The sequence below is a fragment of the Bos mutus genome, chromosome 16 (assembly GCF_027580195.1).
Source record: "Bos mutus isolate GX-2022 chromosome 16, NWIPB_WYAK_1.1, whole genome shotgun sequence".
In the NCBI taxonomy this organism is placed as follows: domain Eukaryota; kingdom Metazoa; phylum Chordata; class Mammalia; order Artiodactyla; family Bovidae; genus Bos; species Bos mutus.
In genome coordinates this window covers 56,103,669-56,123,236 of record NC_091632.1, presented here as the reverse complement: position 1 = coordinate 56,123,236, position 19,568 = coordinate 56,103,669, and the positions used below count along the sequence as shown (strand labels likewise).

At 35.1% G+C, this 19,568-nt stretch overlaps 1 protein-coding gene across 12 annotated transcripts in view; it reads right to left on the bottom strand.

Annotated features, from left to right (window-relative positions):
* Positions 1-19,568, bottom strand: part of CDC42BPA (CDC42 binding protein kinase alpha) — a 296,333-nt gene that overhangs the window by 36,044 nt on the left and 240,721 nt on the right. For 4 of the 12 annotated variants that reach the window (XM_070385391.1, XM_070385382.1, XM_070385389.1 and 1 more), the window contains 3 exons: positions 11,812-11,850; positions 4,375-4,479; positions 554-637 (listed from right to left, as the gene is read on the bottom strand). In XM_070385391.1, the coding sequence (XP_070241492.1) occupies positions 554-637; positions 4,375-4,479; positions 11,812-11,850 (228 nt within the window). The remainder of the gene's footprint in view (positions 1-553; positions 638-4,374; positions 4,480-11,811; positions 11,851-19,568) is intronic. The other 8 variants (XM_070385384.1, XM_070385386.1, XM_005893378.2 and 5 more) reach the window with 3 other exon arrangements.

The following is a 19,568-nucleotide window of genomic DNA, read 5'->3' as shown; positions in this document are numbered from 1 at the left end:
ACTTAAAAAAAAAAAATCATCCTGATGATCCACCGTCAATCTTTCCCCATGAAATCGATCACCCAATCTAATGTGATCTACACAGGTCCTTGGATATGTATATATCCTTATGAATTAGACACATTTGGGTGCTGATAACTTATATAAATGTGATTTTGTTGCACTTCAGCCATATTTTACCTATCTTTCTCCTATTTCCAACTCTGCTGACATAAACAGCAGTAAGCATCTCGTTATAGTTCTGTGTAAAATTTTTTCTTAAGGAATGAGATGGTTGGGTTAGATGGTATATGCTCATTCCATACTAACAGACTTCAAAACAGTGAATTTCAGAAGATGGAAATAAAGCAAAACAATTTGCATGTTTGTCCTACCTTTCTCAGTGGTGATTATTTCCATTCATATAGAATTTATTCTCTTTCTCAGCTTTTATGTTTGTAATTTTGAGGAAACCAGTAGTAAAAATCATGCCAAATACAAAAAGCAGAAGAAATCCATTCTCTCTCCCTCTTTGTTTTTTAGAACACACCATGCTTATAACTAGATTGAATACCTTCGATGGAAAGCCAGTTGAACCAGGGCATCCCTTTTTCCTTAAGGTTGGTGTATGAACTGGAAGTGGAGTAGAGTCTACAGTCTGAATCCAGGGGAAAAGAGGAAATAAATGTCATAAAACACTCCATCTACTTCAAACATCATTTAAAATAAATGTAAGTACAGCCAAACAAAATAGCATAAGGAAAAATTATCTCAAGGAACTAAAATTCTCACTGTTGATAATTTAAATTCTGTCTGCAATATCTACAAATAAAACATTAGTATTTGTTCAATTTGTAAAAACTACTTCAATCTGGAAATTTAAAAATAAGTAAGTTGTAAAAGAGAATCTATAGACAAACATAAGAAAGTCATAGCATCTCGCCTACATTAAAAATGAGGATATTTAATTTTAATTTTCAAGTTCAACTGAAAATACCATATTAATTCTATAAAATATCTGAGAGTTTTTATCAAGATTTATAATAAAATATTTAGAAGAGTCCTTTAACTCCTTTGACTTCTGTATACAGAATGCATATTACACATATGGAAAACAATTCTGTGGATTTGTGTGTTTGTGTGTAGAGATTAAGAGAGAGTGAGCGAGCACCTGTGAGACAGATATAGAGATATACTGATTGATGGGTTGATTAGTGGGATTTTGTGAAGAAAGTAATTTCTAAGAAGGGAGTTAGATTATTTAATATGATTGGAATTCAGAACTGACAGAAATTTAACTACAAGTTATATCTTTATGCAGTATTTCTATTAAGATATTTCTTTGAATGAAAGGATTTTACTGGATGCTATTGCGGAAAAAAGAGAGATCACTTATTAGCAAAGTGTAAAAAAAAATACACAAAGAATGACTTCCTTTAGGATGCTAAGCAAGCAAGAGGAAAAAGCTAGCTTTGTATAAAGTTACAGAATATTCTAAAACATTTAGAGAAAAAATGAATGGTCCCTTTTTGTCTCTGTTACCATGTAAGCTCCAAAACCCAAATATTTTATACACATGGAATTTAGGTGGGCTTCTCAGAGTTTTCTATTTAATTGTGAGTTTAGTTCTAATTTCAAGCTTGAAAAAAGTATTAAACTCAATATTTAAAAAAAAAAAACATGAAATAACAGAGAGGAATACAAAACCTTTTTGAAAGTTACTAAAGAAAAATTCACAGGAAACAGAATTGTCACTTGAATTTACACAGAAAGTCCAAGAGAAGTTTTCAGAATTAGAAGGAGTGAAGTAGGGGTGCTGAATCCAAGATCAACAGAATTCATAAAGAATAGCAACACCTAGTTTAGAAAACATTTTTAAAAGGTCCCATTCACCAGAGCAATAAAAACTTTAAGGTATCTAGGAACAAATCTAACAAGCAATTTGGAGCATGTTCGTGAAGAAAATAATGAAACTTCATTGAAGGATATAAAAGAGTACCTAGACATTGTTCATAGACCAAAACGCCCAATACCACAAAGAGACGAATTCTCCTTAGATAATCTATAAATTTAAATCCAATCAAAAGCTTTACATGGAACCTACACGCTGAACCTAAAAATCATATATAAAACGAAAGGGTCAAGAAGTAAAGGAACAAGGTACTTGGGAGTGGCTGATCATAACAGGCATCAGGAATTATTTTAAGGCTACAATAAGACTATGTGACATTGGTGCAGAAATAGACAAAAAGAACAATGAAAGAGAATAGAGAATCCCCAGACAGACCCATTTATATAAAAAGCAGAGATAGCCTTACAAATCAATAGAGGAAATACAGGAGAGCTGGTTGTTCGTATGAGAAAAATAGATTAGTACCCCATTTCTCATAACACCTAACAACAAAGTTTAGTTTGTTTAAAGTCCCAAACACGTAAAAGCAAAATTTAAAAAATTTTAGAAGAAAATATGGAAGATAATCTTTATAACTGCTGCATAGGGCAGAACTGTTTTAAAAAGACAAAAAGCAGAAGTCATAAAAGAAAAAATTGATAAATATAACTACATTAAAATAAAAACTGTTGCAAGGCAATAAGATATAAAAAATAAAAATTTTAAATAAGCCACAGACTGGAAGAAAGTATTTGCCACGCATATAGCCAGCTAGGAATTAGTATCCAGAATACATAGAGAACAATCACAAAACAACTGGAAAAATAATTCAATAGAACAACAGACAAAAGACATGAACAGACAAATCACCAATGCTCAATAACACATAAAAAGATGTTGAATAACACTTGAAATCAGAGAAATGCAAATTAAAACAAAAATGCCACTCAATACCCATCAAATAGATAAAAGTTAATGTCTGACAGTACAAAGGGTTGGCAGAATGTGGGGAAATAGAGGAACTCACTCACACACACTGCTGGTGGGAGTGAAAATTGGTCCAACCACTGTGGAAAATAATTTGACAAGATCTAGTTAAAGCTGAAATGCATATTCCACACAATCCAATAATTCCACTTCTAGGTATATAGGCTAAACAAACTCTGCACATGTGCAAAAGCAGACAGCTGTTAGGATGTTCACTTCAGCATGAATTGTAATAACAAAAACTTGGCAACAACCTAAATATCCAACAACAGGAGAATGGATAAATAGTTGTGGTATATTCATACAATGAGATATAATGCAATAGTTACAATGAATGAACGAAGTGGACATGTATCTTTATATGATGCAGATAACCTCTGTGTAAAATTTAAATATACAACAAACACTATTATATTATTGTTTATGAATACAAATGAAATAAACATGTAAAAGTAAGGAAGAAAAGGAGTACCTCGATTTCAGGTTATTCAGATATGCCTGGGAAAGGGGAGGGGTAATGGTATAGGGTAGGATGTTTCAACTGTCTGGAATATTTTCTTTTTAATACAAATTTTGGAGCAAAATGTTTACACATCTTAAATGTGTGGATGGTGGTTATGTGGGTGGTTCTAATATTATTTTCTGTATGCTTGAAATATTTTAACATTAAAATAAAAATGCATGAACTCAAAATATTAAAACAATGATAATCTAAAAAATCAGATGGTGTCATCAACTTAACCTGTCTGAGGTAGTATACACCACGGGGTTGGAAAAAAATCAAGTTAGAATCTGACTACACCTCAAACTTCACTTCAGACAGCTTTCCAAAGGGGACCCTCTGCTTCACCTGGAATGCCAGACACAGCTCTGAAGACCAAGTGGGAGGCAAAGGAGCTATGTCAGAACTATCATGCTTGAGTAAATAATCAGAACTAGATCTGAGTCAGGACGGCATTAACTGAGGAATAATATATCCTTTTGACTTGTTGAGAAAAAGATCTCTGTTGAGAAAAATTGACTAATTGGCTGTTTAAAATCATTTACTTACTTAAGGTGCAAATACACTATTTTTGCATTATTAAAGGCATGATTTAGTTGCATACCTACTGCTGATTAATACTTATAATAAACTATTGAGTTGCCAGCAGTGGCAGTTTTAAGTTCTGCTTATGAAGGAACAGTTATGTCGTATCTTCATTAGATTTATTAGAATTAAAATATGAGAATGGCACCTGACATTGCCATGTATCTATAGTTTTTATAATTCCAAAATTCACATAACTCTGTCCTCTGTTCAATATAGCTCTCTACTTAAAATTGGGGGGACCATTATTTACTTCAGTTTTACAATCCTATCTATATTATCAGTCAAATGTAATGATCTCCAATATGCTGTGATTTATTACACAAAACATTTGTTAAAAGGAGGAGAGTCAGATTTCACTTGTTTTTGCAAGTCCCTCTTTCCTGACACAAGTGAAAAGTTGAGGAGCAAGACTGCTCCAATGAGGCACCTTAACTGGCTCAGCTTCACTAGATGTGGAAGGAGAGGTGGACCTTGACTGGATGTAAAACTTGACGTTCGGATTCCGTACATATGTGTTCTCAACGGGATCAGTCTAGGAAAATAAGTCAGGAAAAACAAAAACCCAAGACATCACTTTTAAACAATGTGCAGCTCTTAGTAAATTTCTTCAAGGCATGATCATGGCAACAGTCTCAAGAAAGGAGAATAACAAACTTCACTCTGAATATTCACAACAGGGATGTGTCATTATACAGCCTCATAACCACTAGCTTTAAAGAAAGGTTAAGATAACAACAGTTAACAAAATGCTCCAGTCTTCACCACTCATCTGTTACTTTGAGCTACTGTATGTTCTTTACTTGTATTTCACAAAATAAATCATACAAGTGAAATAAATGCAGAGTACTTAACAGAAATATGTTCTGCAGATTAGGAATAATTTTGTCCTTGGTAAGAATGAAACTTGGTTTGCTATAAGGCATTAGTTGAAAGGAAAAGAAACTAACTTGTCAGCTTTGTCACTAAATTAAATCCTCTTTTTATTTTGCAGCAGTAGAAATATTCACACTTATATTCAGTTGCACCCTTTTAACCAAGTATTTTTAGTAGCTGAAGACACTTTGGGTTAAAATTTAGCATAAACAGTCCTATGGAGCACACTGATTGATGATATATTCAGTTTTGCAATTTTCAGAATTACCAGGATTGGGTTTTTTAAATGAAAGGCAATGAAGATGACTTGGGAGGATTAGGAAACTGGTTTCAAACATGTTGTACAGCAAGAACAATGCTTAGATTAGTATTTGCTATAAATCATCATTTATTACGGATCAATAAGAGCAATCAGCTTAAGGATTTTAAATATATACTAACAAGGTTTTTAAAAAAATTTCTTTGTTATTATTATGGTTCCTATTTCAGGGACTGGCTAGCTGGCTGGCCAGTCCTGGAGCAGCCCTCTGCTGGTGCCCACATGTGGCCTCCCTTGGTAGTGGGCATGGGCAGGTATTCTGGCAAATTACAAGGGAAGACTTTGGGGGGGCCAACTAAGATGGCCACCAGCTGGGCCTTAAACCTTTAGCTGTAGGGTTAGGGAAAGGTGGGGAGAGGAAGGATCCCAGGAAGGGCACCCAGGGGACTTGGAGTAGCAGCCATGTACTAACAGCTAGGAGAATACTTCATATTTTAAAAACTGAACTACTGAACTGACACATCCCAGCTGTATGTTAGCTCAGTGTGTGAGATGTAGATAATTCCATAAAACTAGTATGACTTAAAGGTGGGGAAGCCAGGCCCAAATTTCATCTCTTGACTCCAAACTCAGTACTCTTCGTTGTACCAAGAAACCTCCATAGCAGACACATTCAAAACAATTTAGAGATCATGGAGGCTGACAAGGAACTTTGACCAGGATCAGACAGTAAGGAAGCAAATGGCACTCCAGACAAATTTTGCCTAGCTCACAATTTCACTAAAGGACAGCCATGGAGAAAGTTATCCATCTTACCTGTTAATCTGAAATATGACCCTAGGTTGGGAATAAGGCAAAAAAGTCTTTTATTTTCTAAAAATCTCCTTCTGGTTTCCCTAAGATTATATAAACTGCAAGCTGATAAAAAGTTTATGGGTGAGTGGGTTCAATTAAAATGGAATTGATAAGCAAAGCAATACTGATACATTTTACAATGAAGACGACTTAAATTTAAAATTTAATAAGAATTTTAAAACTGATTCAAATAATCAAGAGTTAATGATCTCATAAAGTTTCAAAGAAGTGTCCAAATAGAGGATTTGCTACTTGAAAAAATTGGATTATTTTAAGAAAATGTAAGCTTCTGACCTGTCACGCAGAAGCCTTTAGCTCACAGCTTAAAAGACATAAAATCAGAAGTTCCTATGTGAAGGATAATGCTGTTTAAAAAAAGGTGATAAAGAGAATTCAGAAAACAATTTGGTTCTGTTTAGGTTGAAATAGATTTTAAAATAAGACAGTGAGTTAAGACCATAAAAATTTTCTGGGAGAAGAAAATTTAATATAGCTAATATAGTGGCTTTGCTCCTCTGGGTCCAATTACTTTAAAACTCTTCAAAAATGAGAAAGGTAAGAGACTGGTGCTTCTAGTAGTACTGGCTGAAACTTTAAAGCAGGCCGGCACTTTGTGCCATAGGGACACAAGCTGACAGAATGTGGACACACTGTTTTATATACTTTCTTGTGCTAAAATTGGGATATACCACTTTAAGCCATATGTGTTCTAATGAGAGGTTCACATCATGACAACTGTCAAATCTAAAAATCAAGTTGGTAGCTAAAATATTTACTAACATATGTGACATTATGACAGTTTAATATTGGCAAAGGAAAAAGAAAAACATGATCACAGCTTAATCCATAATTACATAAATCAGTGACTCTTAAGGAATGATTGAGGCTTTAAGCACATACCTCTTGGCCCTTCCGAAGAATTATTGTCATTTATAAATCTTTTTCTCCTAACACATTTTTGCTCATCAATAAAATGAAAAAACAACAGAAATGAGAACAGATTTTAAAATTATTTTCCTAGTTGAAAGAGATCAAAACTGGTTATTCAGGAGTGGAAAACATTAAAATTTTAAAAATAACTCATCCTAAATACAGTAAAATAGAATAATGAAAATTTCCACACTAACTTTTTGGAGCTTTATGCTCTTAAAGTAAAAATAAATTCCAGAGATTAAACAAAATCAAGTTAATTTTGTTTAACAAAATTCAAAGTAAGAAATACTGAAATAATATTTTGAAATGGCATTAACTGACCAAATTAAAGAGGTGAACTATGCCATTTACAATGATACTGTGATTTAACAAAAAACATGCATATATAAGTGAAGTTTAAAAATTACCACTTTATTTTCCAAGTGTGTTTCTCATAAAAACAAGGACACAAAAGTTTGGTAAAAATGAATAAACTCATGGCAAAAAAATGTTGAATATCAAACTTAAAAAAAACACTTCCCAGGTCTTTTAAAAGACTAATAAAAGCTAACATCTAATTAGATTAATAGGTTTTAATATTTTCTTTCCTTTCTGGATTACTACCAGTGTAAACGACATCTCAAAAGAGTTACCATTAACAAGAAAAATACAATACTGCTTACATATTCCCTTCAGCAAAATGTTAACCCCAACACAATTATGCTTTTAAGATGTTATTAATTTTATCTATAATTACATGCTACCAATGCCTTTATAATAAATGGCTTATTCTAACTACTAAAGGCAATTAATTTTACTAAACTTTCAGAATACTCAATGATTATATGCCAGGATTTATAGATAGCCTAAAACTAATTTTAATAATTAATTGGCAATGATTTAGGTATAATATGACAGCAAAGCAATTAATAGCATATTAGCTACTTTTACCTTTGAAACAAATATAATTAATATTATATTAAAACTAAGGAAGTTAAAAATTCTTTGTGTTATAAAAATAATTATAGCATTAAATGTAAACAATGACTTAATAATGCAGGAAAAGCTAATAAATATGATATACCAAAATATCATAGCAGAGATATCTTAAATTGATAATTGAGTTTATGATTATAGAAAGAACGATAAAAGGGGGAAAATAATAAGGAACAATAAATAGTTTATATTAATTGGACAGTATATTGTGATATAATCCAAAGGAAGATCTTGGAAACAGATCTTAACTGAATAGTATAAGCTATCTTGGTTCAATCCCTGGGTTGGGAAGATCCCTTGGAGAAGGGAGGGCACGGTAACCCACTCCAGTATTCTTGCCTGAAGAATTTCATGGACAGAGGAGCCTGGTGGGCTACAGTCCATGCGGTCGCAAAGAGTCGGACACGACTGAGCAACTAACACACTAACAATAATAAGCAATTCACTCAATATTTTATAAGCTGTGATCTACTGAGAAACCTCTTTCTCAGTAAAAGCAGTAGTAAAAGCAATTCTTTTTCTATTTTTTGATTAACTGATTCTTTTTTCTAAGTAAACATACTTTAAGGAGTTATTCTGATGAGTAAGTATTAGAAATATTTACCATACTTTAATGTCACTTTTACTTAATGCTCTACTGCTTGGGGAAAAAAAAGCAGAAAAGCCTAATATCAGCATATTATTCACAATGCATAAAAATGTCATGTAAAAAGTCCATAATGTTTCCTGAATTTATTAGGACTTCTCTAATGAATAACCCATAAAATGTGTTTTTAGAACAGCATGGTGAAATAGAAAATTTTTTCCGCTTTGGCTCAGATCTGATTTTTAGATGACCCACTATTCCAGATTTTCTCAAATTATGCAATATGGCCTTCTTATAAATAATAAAAAGATCAAAAATGACTTTCTTGAATATGTATTAATGGGTCCTTTCTACTCCAAAAATAATTATAGGTTTGAACAAGTAGCAAAACATTCACCGAAGAAACCTAGTTTTAAAAGAAAACGATACCAAGACTTGATATGAATTTGATAAGAGATTTAAAAATAGCTTGCATCTAATACATTGTTCTGTATTGGTAAATATAAAACTCAAAGTTAATGGGAAAAAAATCCAAATTTTCATCAATTTTCTTTATCCCGTAGCTGGAAGTATTTTAAAAACAAAGAGGAAAGTAACCCAATTTTTACTATTCAGAAACATGTAACCTCAAGCTTTCACTGGAGTAGTTATTTCTTTTAATTGTGCTTATGATTTAAAGGGCTTCCCTGGTGGCTCAGATGGTAAAAGCATCTGCCCGCAATGCGGGAGACCCGGGTTTGATCCCTGGGACAGGAAGATCCCCTGGAGAAGGAAATAGCAACCCACTCCAGTATTGTTGCCTGGAAAATTTCATGGATGGAGAAGCCTGATGGGCTATAGTCCATGGGGTCACCAAGAGTCGGACACAACTGAGCAACTTCACTTTCACTTTATGATTTAAAAACCAGTACTGCATGTCATTTAGATAACAGTAAATATATTTTATCATTCTATCATTCTAAAACAAATAATAAATTACTGAAGCTTATGACCTGTAAATGTAATCTTACTAGTTACAAATGATGTAACTTGTTTCTCTTTATGAAAATTTTCTCCTTAAATTATTTTCAGCTTATTCATTTGAATATCTACTCTGGAGAATTTACACATGTTCTAAGAAAACACAGAATAAAGCCCAGCCACATGTTGGCTATTTACAGTCTCTGCTTTAATTTCTAAAGGAATAATCCAAAAGATATTCAGTGTTTCTCACTATTAATGAAAACATTATAAAACTTTCCATAATTATCTGTATTCAGACATTAATAACAAATCTTTTTTATACTATTATTAATTAAACTAAACCACATAAAAAGTATATAAATATCTAGATTATAAATGAAGCTTTAGAGCACATGGGAAATATAACATTTCAGTCACTTAAAGAATTTTAAATTTATGAAAATATCATGTATTTCTTGTCTAAAAACACAGTATGTGACATAAGAACTGTATGCCACAGTTAGATTCAAGGTCACTGTTGGAAGTGGTAACTATTCATGTCCTGCTGCTTTCATGGATGTTTCCAGGGACTATGAAGGTTACTCATTATTCTGTTTCTATTTAATTGTTGAATAATTGGTAACTCTTTAATCATCTCCCTCATAGACATTACCTGATTTCTTATCTGTCAAATATTCAATAAGGAAAAATTAAAGGAAGACTGGAAAGGAAATTACCACACCTATCACATCTGCATTGTAAAAAACCATATGTAATTATAAGCCAATAGGCTCTAGTAAAGTGTGACTTAATTATATCCTATAGATTAAAATATAAACTAAATAGCAGGGGCCTTATAACAGCTATTTCCCTCAAAATTTTTTCCTTATTTAAAGATTCACAAAAATATTCTGTGTGGGCAGAGATCTACAAGGCAAGAAACATAAGTAATGATAAATTTAACCAGAAAAAGAAAATCTCTCTGAAGGATAACCTTATTCAAAACCAAACAGTTAATAAAGCAGTCAATCCACAGACTAATTATTTGAACCAAATATAACTCAGCACACAACATTTTGGTCTTTCCTTCTAATTAACATATATTCAGATTGGACAAATCCAAATACCCAAATATAAAAATAATCAATAAGTCAGTTAACCAGCAATCTTTTCATCAACTTCTTTAATAAATGAGGTATCAGTTGAAGTCGCAGTTCTACTTGCCATACCATTGGATCTGAACTGCTTATTCATTATTAAACAGTAGCTTGAAAACATACGCTATGCTAGGGTTAATCATGTTTATTTTACAATCAACTGTCCATCACACCTGAAGATAAGAGCACACGAAGCAGTGGGTCTCTCCACAGGCAGACCACTGCTTGTGGAGAGACCCACTGTTTCCCATGCCCTCCATAAACCAGATAATTCCCTTTAGAACTTTCCCAGTCCAAAATTATGGATTGAAGGTGCTGATCAACACCAAAAATCATGAAGCTGACAAGAGAAAGTTTGAAATTTGTATCAATCATAGATTTTCCTTTTGAATGTTGTTATTTACATTACCTATGAAAACCAGAACAAACCGTGTCAGCTATCTTTTCAACTAGTGAGTCTGAAAGTGTGTATATTGGTGTTGGGGTGGAGGCTGGTTTAGAAAAATTTGAGACCTTTTCACAAACAGACTCCCCATTCAGGACATATCAGAACCTTACAGCATAGAGTTAGTGGCTTGCCCATTTCAGGTTGAGAAACACTGGATTGGGTTTAGCACAGGAAGATGGTTATAGCTTGTAATCAATACATATATAAAGAAAGCTATAAATGTTTTTTTCAATCTTGGAAATATCTTAGAATATAAATGATTATCAACATCACTGCCTCAAATCTCTAAATACAAGGTATTTGGGAATACAGCTTTGAACTATGCTAAAAAATCTATCAAAGACTTCTCCAGAATTGATTTATAAAAATTATAATCAGTCAGATCCATACTTTATCCCAAATCTTTTTTGAATCTTGCATAATGTGAATTATCAAGCTTTCTTTCTACATAATTAAAATCTCTATGAATCTCTACATAACTGCTTACACTGGATTATTCAGAAATTCATTTACTTTGTATGTGGCCAATTTAGGGAGCATACTTTAGGATCACTTTTTCACCCCATCAAAATAAAAAAGATACTTTACAATTTTAGTATTTTGGTTATAGAAATTTATATGAACATTCCTAAAGCTTTGCGGCCAAAGCCAAAAAACAACAACAAAAAAAGAAAATACAGAAAAGCAGAGTAGCAGTAGCAAGAGCAGCAGCACAAAGCATGCAATAAATGTAATACACCACAAAAACATTAGCATGTACTGCAACCACAGGCAAAAAGGATAAAAGAGAAGGTAGAGGGCATCGGGATGGGCACACAAGTGCAGTAGTCTCTTACACGTCTGCCTTTGCTAGCTGGAGTACAGGATGGAGAGCGCTTCAACAAAGAAAGGAGAATACTACGTTACAAATATTTACACACATGACTCTCAATGACTAATACTGTATTAACAGACAAAGTATATAAACATACATATAAAGACATAGTTCTGATAGGTTGAAAGTACAGGCATTTTCAGAAAAAACTGGAAGACAGGAAAGTAAAGAAAGTTGTTCAGGCTCCATCTAAGAGTGGTAATCAAGTTTTCACTGGACCTTGCACAGTCACCCACCAAGTAATGATCCATCAAGTGAAGGCCAATCTCTTTTCTGGAAAGGTTGGTGGTGGCAACTTGAAATAAGAGTACAAAAAGGATCTGAATAACTCTGATTTAGTGATAGTTAGCATTTAAACGAAGCATTTAATTAACTAGTTTTGCTTCAGGCATTTACTACCAAATTCTTACCCTTTTCAATGGTAAGCGCTAAATTAGGCCTTTAGAATTACTGATGTTGAATTAACACAAAAAGCTACTTCAACAATATCGTCCATCCTGACTAGACATTAGGCTTAATCAAAAGAAGGACCTTTGCCTTTCTGACATTAAACAATTAAGTAATTCAGAAAAGGTAACAATAAGTAGACAATTACATAGAAATATTTTTAAAGTTTTTGAAATTTGTGATTCTCAAGCAATAGAGCTTCCAAATATGTATCAGATCCACTCATTTTTCTAAAATCAATTCAACCTGATGTTTATTGAGGGTTTATAATATGCCAGGCACTTGATAGAGAGCACTGCATTTCACAGACTGGTGGGGGAGCATCACACCACCAACAATGTGACGAATGATGTAATAAGGGCATGTACAAAGTTTTTTGGGAACCTGGAGGGGCATGTACAAGATTTTTATGGGTACCTAGAGAAGTGAATTTATAAACTGAGTCTACAGGAGTTACAGAAGATTTGAGAGAAAACCTCAAGGATAAGAAACATCATTCAAGATTATCAGTTTTACTTGTACAATAACTGGCAGCTTGGTAAACAGGAATTATTATTTCTTTCTGTAGGAAATTGGAACGGTAGGTGACAAACACTGTAACCCAAGAGTTAACAGCAAACTAGGATTAGAAAGTCTACAGATTTCTAAACAGGTTCTTCTTGGTCCAGACAGCCTTCCATTATAGTAAAAGCTAAAGTCTCAGGTTCAAACCAAGTTATAGTCCTTCAGCTACTAACAGGAAGTACCTGTCTCCCTCCATACTCCCCAAAACCAAACAATCAAACATTAATAACTCAACCACCAGCCCTTTCTCTAGCAAACATTTAATCTCTCCTCTCTCTTCCTTAATAATGATAATAGCTAACATCTATCACATGTAAAACATATACAGGTACTTTTCAAAGAACTTTACATATATTAACTTTCAGAATCCTCATAGAAGAATTAATATAAGGTATTACAATCTCCATTTTAAACATGAAGAAAACAGATTAACTTGCAACAGGTCAAAAAACTGGTAAGTGGCAGAGGTAGGATTCAAACCTTCATAGTCAGACTCTGCAAAATGGTATACAATCACTGCCTCTACTTCTGAGCCTCTCAATCACTTCTCCATCTGGCTTCTGCTGTGACTGCTCTAGTGAAATACTGTGAGGATTAGGGTCTCCTGTTTGTCTGATGGTACCAGACATCTTGGCTGAACCTGAGGCTGCTAACTGTTCCCTCTTAAAACTGTACTCCCTTAGTTTTTGTGATGCAACACTTTCCTGAGTCATCCCCTGTGACCACTGCTCCTCCTCTTACGTGGAGTCCTATTCCTCCACCCTTCTCAATGTGAGAGATCCTGGGTTTGTGTTCTTACTCATCACTTTTCTTTTGCTACTAGGTTGGTGCAAAAGTAACTGCAGTTTTGCATTGCTGAACTTTGCCATTTGATACTGGAATATATTCTTAAATAAATGTGGTTATGCTATATATCATTTTAAAGCACATTTCTTGCTTTATTTATTTTTTTGCTAATGACTTATTACACGCTGTTTATTTTGTATTTATTTTAGACTACAGAAATGACATTAGACAAAAAGTACACTCGAGTGATTTTTTTTTTTTAATTCGAGTTCAAAATGGGTTGTAATGCAGTGGAGACGACTCACAACATCAACAACGCATTTGGCCCAAGAACTGCTGAAGAACATACAGTGCAGGGGTGCTTCAAGAAGTTTTGCAAAGGAGACGAGAGTCTTGAAGATGAGGAGTGTAGTGACCAGCCATTGAAGTTGACAATGACCAACTGAGAGCCGTCATCAAAGCTGATCCTCTTACAACTACACAAGAAGTTGCCTAAGAACTCAACATCAACCATTCTATGGTCATTCAGCATTTGCAGCAAATGGGAAAGAGTGAAAATGCTCTACAAATGGGTGCCTCAGGAGCTGACCGAAAATAGAGAAACTGTCATTGTATTCTATGCAACAAAAATGAACCATTTCTCAATCGAATTGTGATGTGTGACGAAATGTGGATTCTATGTGAAACCAGCAATGACCAGCTCAGTGGTTGGACCAAGAAGAAGTTCCAAAGCACTTCCCAAAGCCAAACTTGCACCAAAAGGAGGTCATGGTTAGTTTTTGGTGTTTTGCTGCCCATCTGATCCACTACAGCTTTCTGAATCCTGGCGAAACCATTACATCTGAGAAGTAGGCTCGGCAAATTGAGGCAAATTGATGAGATGCATTGAAAACTGCAATGCCTGCAGCCAGAACTGGTCAACAGAATGCGCCCAATTCTTCTCCATGACAATGCCTGACAGCACATTGCACAACCAACACTCCAAAAGCTGAGCAGATTGGGCTACAAACTTTTGCCTCATCTGCCATATTCACCTGACATCTTGTCAACCGACTACCACTTCTTCAAGCATCTCGACAATTTTTTAATAGGGAAAATGCTTCCACCACCAGCAGGAGGCAGAAAATGCTTCCCCAAGAGTTCATTCAACCCAGAACCATGGATTTTTATGCTACAGGAATAAAAACTTATTTCTCATTGGTAAAAATGTGTTGATTGTAATGGTTGCTATTTTGATTAATAAAGGGTTTGAATCTAGTTACAATGAATTAAAATTCACAGTCCAAAACCCAGCAGCAGCAGCAGCAGCAATACAATCCCTCCCTGGCAGATCTCAATCTAGTTTCAACTATGTTGATCATTCCCAAATTTGTCCTGCCAGTTCCTGCTCACTCCTTTTCCTTAAGCTGTTGACTCATCTAGAAAACTATCTGTCGAACATTTCCATGTGCATGTCCCTCGGGTACCTCATATTTAACTTGTCCAAAAGGAAGCTGGCCACCTTTCTCCTCTGTTAAGACTTTTAATAAATATTACATATGGGACTGATTAAATATAAGCTCCTTAATATCTCCTTTCTACTCCCATGATATGCAGTCTGTATCTTTTATTACTGTACTTCTTCCATGGGTGTTATAATTATTTAGATGTCTTTTCCATCAGATCAGATCCTTAAGGGCAGACAATACTGTATTATGCTTAGCATAAAACTTGTAAACTTAAAAATTCTTAATAAATATTGAATAAATCCTTCTGAAATTATATGATATTTAACCTAAATATTTCCTATGGCATTCACCATTTTCTACTTCGCATAGTACATAACAGTGTATTTATTTTTTCTAATAATAAGTATTTGAGGTCTACTTCTATGTCTGATTTATCTTAGTATCTACCACTGTGCACAGCAGAGTACCACACACGTAAAAAGTGCTAAAATATTGAACATAGAGAAACCCTTACATATTGGCTATACGTATTCTGAAAGTCCAGATTATGTTAAAATCATGAGAAAGAACACGGAATAGCTCAAATTATATTGCCATTATATGCAAAACAAGTCAAAATGTCTCTCAAAACTATCTTTGCATATGAAGGACAAGAGGTTTTCCAAGCTAACAGTGATACTAAATCACCATTGTAATAATGTTCTTCCCCAAGTGGCTACGGAGAAATCAGACCATTTTTATATTTTCAATAGAAAATGGCAAGTTACACTTTCCTGATGGTACAATTAGAGGAAAACACACACACTCTTAAACCTCTTGAACATACCCACACATACCATGGTTTTCTAAAAACACTGAAATTGGGTCTCATAGCAAGCACTGGAAACCAGTACATTTTCTTAAGTGTGCAATCATATACCATTTTATATCTAGATCTATAGATTGCCACCAGAATGTTAAGGCTGATTATGGGAGTAAGCATGAGCAGAAACGAAAAGAAGTAATTTATCTTATGGACACAGAGTTTGGCTAATAGATTCTAAGGTTTCAGTTAATGTATTTCAGAGGTCTTATTTAATTAAAAAAAAAACGAAGAGATAAAAGACTACATAGTCATGACTGTTTCCCTCTAGTTACCCAAATACATTATTGATATAATATATTATATATAATATATAATATAACATGCTGCCTAAAATAGAGAAGATTACACGTGACAATCTTCTGAAATGTAAGAATTTCAAGTCAGGTTGGACTTAATATGTGGAAGTTTTCAAAAAACAAGAATTAAAGGAGGAAATTATAGAAATTTCATTATTTCTTAGAAGGATCTAGGCCTAGCTTGAGTCATAGGATTAAAAACTCTTTACAATGCATGTTTCAGAATTTCATCTCTCATTGATTCTCATGTGTGATCAACTTTTCCCAGAATCAGTTAACCCAAGTTGCCAAGTTGCAGATTTCTGTGGCTGCTTATGACAGAATATGAGAAAAGATGCGGGGAGAACAATGTTAAAAAGCAAAACATACATGAAGGAACCTACTAGGGAGTCAGGAATGAAATTACATATTTTGGGACACCTTAATAAGCTTCTATAGGAGGCCAAAACCAACAGTAGAATTCAGCTTGCCAATACTTTCAGGCTACTCTTCTCTTAATATGCCAGAATGCAAGAAAAAAACACATTAGGAGTACTAGACAATTGGACTAAATGTTTTATCTTTATTCCTTTATGTCTGACCTTTATATTCTAGAGCATTAATTCCTTGATTAACTTTTTTCCTCAGTACACTAGAGTAAGACAACCTCCAAAGAGCAAGATGGTACATTCTCATTTGCCAGATAAGTGGGCAATTTCCACATCTGTGAATTTCGCCTACATGAACAGAGAACAGACCTGTAATTTAATAAAACTCAAAATTTACCTAGCATATACTTTTATACAACTGTACTTAGTACTCCTTTAATAAAGTCAAGTATTTTGGGGGTTCACTTGAAAAGGAGAAAATGAGTTGAACATAATGGGAAGTTTCTGTAAGCTTAGTCTGAAACGATTCCTTGATCTGCTACCATGGGAACAAAGGGAACAGATGGGGGGAAAATTCGAGCTGGTGAGCTCCACTGCTCCCCACCTGTAACCTAGAGATGAGGCTGGACCTGATATGGAGTATCTCAGGCAGTCTACAATTGGGCAAGTGGGGCTGAGAGGAAAGATGAGGGTAAAAGAGTAAATAATTTCCACAGCAGAAGGGATCCTGGTGTTTGTTTGACTGCTGTCTAACTGGCTCATATGGGAATGCCTTACCGAAGAGACTACTTATCAAAATGCCTCAGTTTCTTTCTAAATTAACTCACCTCCCTTTTTTCTGTCCTAAAGAATGCCACACATAATCCATTTATCAACACTTCCCTATTACTCCTAAGACTGAGAATCCTAGTCACTGTCACTAGTAGGGGGGAAATAGATGGGGAAACAGTGTCAGACTTTATTTTTCTGGGCTCCAAAATCACTGCAGCCATGAAATTAAAAGACGCTTACTCCTTGGAAGGAAAGTTATGACCAACCTAGATAGCACATTCAAAAGCAGAGATATTACTTTGCCAACAAAGGTTCGTCTAGTCAAGGCTGTGGTTTTTCCAGTGGTCATGTACGGACGTGAGAGTTGGACTGTGAAGAAAGCTGAGCACTGAAGAATTCGTGCTTTTGAACTGTGGTGTTGGAGAAGACTCTTGAGAGTCCCTTGGACTGCAAGGAGATCCAACTAGTCCATCCTAAAGGAGATCACTTCTGGGTGTTCTTTGGAAGGACTGATGCTAAAGCTGAAACTCCAGTACTTTGGCCACCTCATGTGAAGAGTTGACTCATTAAAAAAGACTCTGATGCTGGGAGGGATTGGGGGCAAGAGGAGAAGGGGACGACAGAGGATGAGATGGCTGGATGGCATGACCGACTCGATGGACGTGAGTCTGAGTGAACTCCGGAAGTTGGTGATGGACAGGGAGGCCTGGCGTGCTGCAATTCATGGGGTCGCAAAGAGTTGGACACAACTGAGCGACTGAACTGAACTGAACATATCTATTGGGCTTCCCAGATGGCTCAGTGGAACCCTCTTACACTGTTGGTGGGAATGCAAACTAGTACAGCCACTATGGAGAACAGTGTGGAGATTCCTTAAAAAAACTGGAAATAGAACTGCCATATGACCCAGCAATCCCACTGCTGGGGATACACACCAAGGAAACCAGAATTGAAAGAGACATGTGTACTCTAGTGTTCATCACAGCACTATAACCCCTTTATCAACACTTCCCTATTACTCCTGAGACTGAGAATCCTAGTCACTGTCACTACTAGGAGGGAAACAGATGGGGAAACAGTGTGGTATATAATGACTAAAATCACTGGGCTAAAGGTTATAGTGTTGATATAGTGTTTACTATAGCTAGGACATGGAAGCAACCTAGATTTCCATTGGTAGATGAATGGATAAGAAAGCTATGGTACATATACACAACGGAATATTACTCAGCCGTTAAAAAGAATGCATTTTAATCAGTTCTAATGAGGTGGATGAAACTGGAGCCTGTTATACAGAGTAAAGTAAGTCAGAAAGAAAAACACCAATACAGTATATTAATGCATATATATGGAATTTAGAAAGATGGCAACGATGACCCTATATGTGAGACAGCAAAAGAGACACAGATGTAAAGAAGAGACTTCTGGACTCTGTGGGAGAAGGCAACGGTGGGATGATTTGAGAGAATAGCACTGAAACACGTATACTATCATATGTGAAACTGATCGCCAGTCCAGGTTCGATGCAAGAGACAGGGTGCTCAGGGCCAGTGTACTGGGATGACCCTGAGGGATGGGATGGGGAGGGAGGTGGGAGCAGGGTTCAGGATGGGGAACACATGTATACCCATGGCTGATTCATGTCAATGTATACCAAAAACCACTACAATACTGTAATTAGTCTCCAATTAAAAAAATATAAGGCAGGAGATGCAGGTTTGATCTTTGAATCAAGAAGATCCCCTGGAAAAGGAAAATGACAAACCACACCAGTATTCTTACCTAGGAAATCCCATGGATAGAGGAGCCTGGCAGGCTATAGTCCCTGGCATCGCAGAGTCAGACACGACCTACCGACTAAACAATACCAACATACCTATCTATTAGTGAGAGTGCTGTGGTATATAACAATTAAAATCAGTGGGCTCAAGATTTTCTAGGGTTCTTTTCTCCTTCAAAAGTCTGTTATTCTACATGTAGAAAAGTCCAAATGCCTAAGCTCCTTTGAGTTTCAGAAGTAGAGTGTGGAGAATGTATTCTGCTTTGTCTGAATCAGAGGGAAGGAAAGACTGGTGTTACAAATGCTCTTTCTCTTCTGTTAAGAGCTGTCTAAACAGTGTAACTTAAAAGGTAAGCAACTTGTTCCAAACGTCTTCCAAGACTGCCACAAATTC